Source organism: Vollenhovia emeryi, unplaced genomic scaffold (genome assembly GCF_000949405.1).
Source record: "Vollenhovia emeryi isolate VEMERY1.0 unplaced genomic scaffold, V.emery_V1.0 DF939871.1, whole genome shotgun sequence".
Classification (NCBI taxonomy): Eukaryota; Metazoa; Arthropoda; class Insecta; order Hymenoptera; family Formicidae; genus Vollenhovia; species Vollenhovia emeryi.
Genome location: NW_011966495.1, coordinates 10307 through 17454, shown reverse-complemented (window position 1 = coordinate 17454; position 7148 = coordinate 10307). Strand labels below are relative to the sequence as shown.

Here is a 7148-nt window from a genome sequence, read left to right as displayed (position 1 = left end):
ACGAGAAGAAGCGTGCGCGCGCGCGCGCGTGTGTGTGTGTGTGTGTGTTCAATCCGTACCGACCGTTGCGGGAGGGGGCAGGTGTGACCTTGTAAATGAAAATGGTAGTTTGTTTATGATTTTAAAGGTAGCTACACAGGCATTTTAATAAAAATTACTAAGAAAAAGTATTAAAATTTTTAGTTTTCAATTTGTTATATCTCCTAAACCAATGCCGTCCCCCACTTGATTCTTGCGGGGAATTACTCAGAAAACTCTCCCCTACAACATATCTAAGTGGCGATGAAATCGGTGAGGTGTGATCTTTTCTGCATATTTACCAGACTTTTTATGTGTGCCCCACATAAAAAAACATACCATAACGCCGGACATGGCGCACCGTGCCACGCGGAATATCGTTCGAAGAGCTGAACTTTTCGTGCGGGAAGGAGGACATCATTTTGAACAATTTATGCATTAAATGATGAGAGTGGATTAGGCCTACCGGGGAAACCACTATAAAAAAAACGCACCAAGCTATCTACCGCAAGGTGATGTGGAAATGATAGCGAGTCATTTTCCTATCACCGAAAAGAAGGAACAATTATTTGTCGGCGCGGTGTCAAACGGTGGCGTATAAAATGGTTGACAATGTTGTCATCTGATCTACAGGAGAAGCCCAGGGCGAGGGGCGAGGAGCGAGGGGCAACGGCGAGCGCGAGCGGCGAGCGGTGGGTGGTGGGAGACGAGCGGCGAGCGGAGAGCGGCGGGCGACAAGCGCGCGCGGCCCGCTGCGCCCACCGAGCCCGGCCTACAGTCGGAAGCCTGTTTCCGCGCGTTCATTCGCTTAGACGTAATAATTAATAACTCAATAACTATTGCGGATTTTGCATCATAGTATCTCATTTTTCTCTTCAGCTTGCCCTAATCTATTTACATATTTCGGTTCAGAACAAACTTATCAGACACCCTGTATATATTGCATACATTTTTCCACATTTAATTGTATTTTTCAAACAGTTTTAGCAATCATCGTTACATGCGGTATGTTCCTCGAAGTAGTTATACGCCATCCGTTTCTCGACATGAAACTGTTTCGTGCAAGAAACAGCATGATGCGTAAGTACCCTAAAATTATTGTATATTTGTTCATACTTTTTCTGATTTACTTGTATTTATTTTACTTTATGTATTCTTTCAGTTCTGATAAACCTCGTTACACGCCTCGTATCATGAGCAGGAGATTCGCCCTGACATCTACTGGGTACAAATACTTGGATGTTGGAATCTGCGTAGTACCTGATGCATCCTATGTGGAATTCATTCTCGGCGACAATCGTGGAAATAAGATGGCGTTAGATCATTCAACGTGGATGGAATTTAACAAGAAACGTGCCGAAATAGAGCAGCTCTTCAAGTCACCAGACACATCATCGGTACAGATTGATAATTTACTTTTAGAACTTGTTAGAATGAACAATGGAAATGTTGTAAAATTAACGTTAGAATACACTTGCATGTATATGAAAGCATCAACTGTATTATTTTTACTCAATCTCGAACATTGTGTTGAGCATGTATATCGCAAACTGTCGGAGAATATAGAAGCTGTAAATGAAAGCTTCGATCAATTTGTGTGTTGTTTGCAAAGTAATATGATCGGTGCCGAAAGACAAGATGCAATTAGTATACTGTACGATGTATATGATAAAACTTCTGTTATAGATTGTGAATTAATAGTTTATGCTGTAGATGAACTTATTGCTGAATTCTTAAAACGAGGTGATGAACGAAAATATTAATAATTGAAAATAAAAATTTTTTATCGACTAACATTTTTCTTCTTCTGCTTCTTACCCATACATATAAGATTGAAATATGAATAAATTTAAAAATATACTGTGGAAGGGAGAGTGCACAAACGGAAAGAAGTATAGGATACGTGTGGAAAAAGACATTAATACAATATTGGTAGAAATATATTTATTTTATGGTTACATAACTGTTCGCGATCGGGTGAAGAGCTCGCGCCGCGAGTCTCCCCCGTCGAATGCGATTGAGAGTGACCGGGAATCGCCCAGCGCTGAGCGTCGAGCTTGCGTAGCGAATCGCCGACAGCGATTCTATAGCGTCGGAATAAAGGAACTGAGCGATTTGTAGAATGCACAACCGTTTATTCAACACACCGATTACAACAAAAAAACTCAAACGGTTAACGTTGACAACTAGGCACGCGGGATTAATCGGCCACTGGTGATATGCGGGACTCGGAGATCCGCTCGGAGCCCGAACGAGAGACACGACGGAGATCTTGCCGAGCGTTGATGGCACGCTCACGCGGACGGAAATCTTGAGCGCGGCGTTACTCTCGATCAGGCGCGGGACCGTGTTACTCGTTTTTCGATAGACTAAGATTTCGCTCGCACTTTGCAACCAGCTTGAGTTAAGAGAGTTGGAGCCAGGCTTCAGCCAGCGCGGAATTGATCGGCCGTTTTGTAGCCAATCCGCTCATCACTGATTGGCTGCTCGTTTTCGCGAAAGATGCTCCCACTCGACTTAAGATTTTAAAGACAAAGGGACCGAGCGAACCATAACAGCCGCGAAGCCAATGACCCCGCTATGCGTAACGACTCTCGGTGTTTTGCCACCGCGATCGAACTTTCCGGAACGATAACGATGCCAGCCGGAGGTCGACGGTTGACAAGGAAATTGTGGACAGCGAAATGTTGTTACTGACGATTCGTTCCCGAACGTTCGATGTAAGGCGAAAGTACGGTCACCCGACTGGCATATCATACGCGGCCGGGCGAATCTTAGACAATAACCAACTGAATATTTTAAATACATTTTTCTTGAACAAAGACATGTTGTTACATATTTATTTCTCATGCTTGGACCACCAATTGTAAAGTTTAAAAACATTTTGTAAAGCGCAATTCGCTACATGTCTGTGGCAACGCACAGTGTGCGTAACGTACAAATTATTTAGAGATTGTATGTCTTCGTAGTGCGCGTCGATAGTTTCGATATAAACATTTTCTCTCGCGTCGTCCAGGAGTAACTTCCGCAGCCATTCTCGTTTTTCAAATCCCTTGACATATACGAGAGAAAATCTCGTCTCGTCATCGCTGTCGTCATCATCCTCCTTCTCCTCTGTACTAACCACGGCTGTTGTAATCAAACTTCTAGCTCTGCTGTATGGAATTATTCCGTCTTCCCATCGTACCCCGATTTTAAATCAACCAGGATGCTTGGTGTTGCTCCGCTTCGGTGAGACATTTTCATGGTACGGGGCACGCGAAAATGTAGTGAGAGAGAACGCATCCTTCTCTGAGAGAGGCAAACTCTTTTACATAAAAGTCTCTGCCGACGATAAAACCTTGCAGGTCCACAAACGTTGGTATGGACATGTTGGAACTTGTTCGAACACGTTGAGAGAAGGAGAAATATTACGGTTGGTCTTGATGCACAGTAGATTTTGAAATCTTTTCAGCCTTCCTCTAAACTGTATTGGAAAGAGGGGAAAACCGGTTTTCTTTCGAAATTTCTGTCAACAATAAAACCTTGCAGGTCCACAAACGTTGGTTTGGACACGTCGAGACTTGTTCGAACACGTCGAGAGAAGGAGAAATAATACGGTTGGTCTTGATGCTCAGCAGGTTATAAATCCTTTCATCCCCTCTAAACTGTATTAGAAAGAGGGGGAAACCAGTTTTCTTTCAAACTGTCATACTTAGGTGATTTTGCGCACGACATTGGTCAGCGGGTTGTACTGAACCACTCGATCATGTATAAGGAAGCAGTACGCAGTGGTATTCGCCTGTACATTCTCTTTACACTCAAATTCCAATCTCACGTCCACGGTCGCGCTCTTGACCGATTCGTTTTGTCGAGAACAATCGATGGTCACAAACGGGCCATATTCTAGAAAATTGTCGACAGTAAGACCTGGCGTAAGATCATCGTTTCCGCAATATCTCTTCCGGAATCGTAAAAACGCATCATACAGACTCGACCATTTGCTTTTATCGAAATCCAGATTCATATCGTCATATGGATAACATTCCGAGTTCAGATAGAGTTTTACGTTGCTCAATTTGCAGTGATTGAATTGACTCACATTCTCAGACATGATATTCTTCCGATTTGTTTGCAGAGCGAAAATAACACACCGCGGCTTCTCGAGCTGAGTAGCCGTTTTAATAGCCCACGAATGCTTAGTCGTCTGCTGCAATAGTGGAAACTCATAGAGATCCCATGAACGAAAACCCATGTTAAGGTATTGTCCGCTTTCCAAAGCACGCAGCATCGATAGCTTGTTCACCTCGTTTAACAGCACATGTGGCATTTGCCATTGTATCTTGAATATTTCAAGCTGTGGTTCCAGTGTTATAGGTCCAAACAGACAATTGTTGTCGTTGCGCGATCGTATTAAAATCAATTCGTGACGAGCGTTAATCACCACGCGTTTGTAATCTTCACAGAATCCCAATAGCATGCTGAGCGGTACGCAAGAATTGAAATTTCCCTCCCCATTGTTCGACACATCCCAGCCGCATTCTTCAGAGACATCATTTTATCGACTGATGTCGAGACATAGGTCTTGAGCGTGCTGGTTATTCCGACATTTCTCGTACGATCAATCTCCACGCCGTCAAGTTCATATCGAATCTCATCGAATATGAACGCGACGCAATTATTTCCCAGTATTACATCAGATCCTTCGATTCGTTTGGCAGTAGTTAGTTTTCCCTCGATGTACAGAAAACTTTCATGTGGCAACGTATAGAGATCCTGTTGTTGTATAGGTATTCGTATTTCACCGCTGTTTCCAAATATTGTGTTGGCAAATGGATTGTATGTGTGAGTCTCAATCTTGACAATGTGATCGTCAAAGATTGGCTCCTTCCCGATGTTGAGGATGTCAGTCATTATTCAAATGTTTCGCACCGCGAATCCCAATGATTCTAAAAATTCCACGTTCGATGTATTGAGCTTTTTCTTCTTGCAGCTCCTGGATGACTTGATACTGCGATCAAACGTTGATATCGTTGGCTTCTTCAAGATTGCGTTATTTCTCACAATTTGCTTCGATCCGTTCAACACGAGCATAGCATATACACTGACGCGCGCACATGTTATCGCTTACAGCGTCGTACATGCAATTTAACGGTAATCTCTTCTCCACGAAAATCGAGCAATCGTCCGTTCTGGTCGACAACACGTATGGTTAGATCCGTAATACTCCGTGTGATGATCGGCAGATAAATGATTTGCGATGGCGCTATCGACATCTTATATCCCGGCGACACGCTCGGCGAAAACTCGTGTATCGTGTGCACGGGCTTGTTGCTGTACGCACCCGCGGTCACATTGCACTCTACGCGGATAATATTCACGTTGATAATATTAATCAGTAGGTCCGATTCGTACCATTTTCGCGGTTGTAATATACGAATCGATGAGAATCCCAGAAGCGATCCAATGCTGTTAGGCTTGTTGAAGTTTATTCTGAAGGCGCATATGATTTCACTCTTCATCGTATTGTGATTAGCGCGCAGCACTATCAGATATTCTTCATTTTCGTTGATATCGTTTGTCTGAACATCACCGCGTTTTTTATCGCTGTTATTAGTACCAGCCATGAGACGTTGGCGTGGACGTTTTCGTGAAATTGTATTTCTCAAAAACTCATTTATATCGCTTGCAGTTCATAGGATCCTTCGGGAATTGTAATTTCCGTATCGCCTTTGTCAAAGTAAAATTTATTATTAGAAGAATTCACGTTCGATATCGTGTTATAAGTTTCAAAATTCATCAAACCGAGCTCGTAGTCACCGTCACTCAAATCTATAGCTGGGAAGTAGTTTACCGCGAGCATGGTGTTCTTTCCCGTTAGCATGAGTGTCAACGACATGGCCAGAAAACTATCCAACGAATACTGAGTCTTCGCGACGTCGCACAGTGGGAAAAAAGGCACACTTTTTGGACAAAAATCCCAGGATTGTGTAATTTTCAACCGATTTTAATGCTTTTTTTTAATTTACTCGTTATAAATTGCTCTAAAATCGTATCGTGCCCTTTTTTCAAATTAGACCTTTGATTCAAAATGGTGGAATCAAAATGGTTATCAGAAATATAGAAATTGTAAGATATTGAATGTTATTGTACCAAACTAAGTATATGCGGGTTTTAGGGATCCGTAATAATATATCTGTGGTCAAAATGGTAATATTTGCCACTGAAAAAGACCTGAAGTGGGTCGAAATGTTTCACGACTCTCTTTGATATCTTTACAATATCAATACATTCAGATCGCGTTTTCATATTAGTACATATTACCCGATTATATATAAATTTCACAATTTAACATAAAATTTATATAGCTGCCAAAATATGAAATTATAATCATAATGTAAAACAAAAAATATAATAACACTAAAGTCCCCTTTTATTTATTGTCAAGATATCGGACGTGCCAGAATTTATATTTATTTTTGATTACTTTGTTTTCTTTATTTTTTGTTTTTTATTTTTGTTTTTGTACTTTTATATTTTTTGTTTTTTGTATTTTAATATTTTTGTAAGTAAATATATATTTTTTATTCGACGTAATTACCATACACTCGTAACAGAACGACTTTGGGTACAAACTGTAACTGCTCAGCGGTTAAATCAAAGATATCGGAAGGATTTGACAGCGGTACGAACATCTTTGCTACTGAGGATCTCAGCTTCACGCTCCTCTATAAATAGGTTCGCTCTCTCTCGATTTTTACATAGTTCTCTCTCTCTGAGGAAAGAGCAATATGCGATTCGTGCGACAGCCATTAAGGGGATGCTGGAGTCGTTCTGTTTTACCGACATTTTTTATATAAGGATATCTTTTAATTGGCTTCACAGAATTGCGAATTCTTGTACAGGATTAAAGTTCACACAAAAATGAAAGTCAGCCTACTCGACTTTATATAAAATACGAAAAAAACTAAATATTCCATTAATTTTTGGCATGTAGAGCTGTCACATGACGATAATATTTGCTTAATACAAAAATTATATAGTTTATATCTGCAAAATGAGACCGGAGTGACCTTTTTCTTTTTTTTTTACGTGTGGAAATCCTTTATGGATACCCGGGCCCCCCTCTGGGAAGGGAGTTTACAAAGTGA

General features: G+C 41.2%; 2 protein-coding genes across 2 annotated transcripts; one reads left to right on the top strand and one right to left on the bottom strand.

Annotated features, from left to right (window-relative positions):
- Window positions 1-719: 719 nt before the first annotated feature.
- LOC105556650 lies at window positions 720-1781 on the top strand. The gene is made up of 2 exons (XM_012003743.1): window positions 720-1098; window positions 1181-1781. Exons 1-2 carry the CDS (start codon window positions 1019-1021, stop codon window positions 1779-1781), a joined length of 681 nt encoding a protein of 226 aa, XP_011859133.1. The 5' UTR covers window positions 720-1018.
- Window positions 1782-3712: 1931 nt separating this feature from the next.
- Window positions 3713-4911, bottom strand: LOC105556648. Its single transcript, XM_012003742.1, has 2 exons — window positions 4617-4911; window positions 3713-4539 (listed from the first exon to the last, which is right to left on the bottom strand). Exons 1-2 carry the CDS (start codon window positions 4909-4911, stop codon window positions 3713-3715), a joined length of 1122 nt encoding a protein of 373 aa, XP_011859132.1.
- Between the last annotated feature and the right edge of the window lie 2237 nt (window positions 4912-7148).

Bases quoted from the DNA above. Each gene is read 5' to 3' on its own strand.
- LOC105556650 (XM_012003743.1), top strand. From the start codon at position 1,019: ATGCGGTATGTTCCTCGAAGTAGTTATACGCCATCCGTTTCTCGACAT. The intron at 1,099-1,180 runs GTAAGTACCCTA...GTATTCTTTCAG, and splicing joins TGCAAGAAACAGCATGATGC to TTCTGATAAACCTCGTTACA.
- LOC105556648 (XM_012003742.1), bottom strand. From the start codon at position 4,911: ATGACTGACATCCTCAACATCGGGAAGGAGCCAATCTTTGACGATCAC. The intron at 4,540-4,616 runs GTACGAGAAATG...ATGTCTCTGAAG, and splicing joins TGACGGCGTGGAGATTGATC to AATGCGGCTGGGATGTGTCG.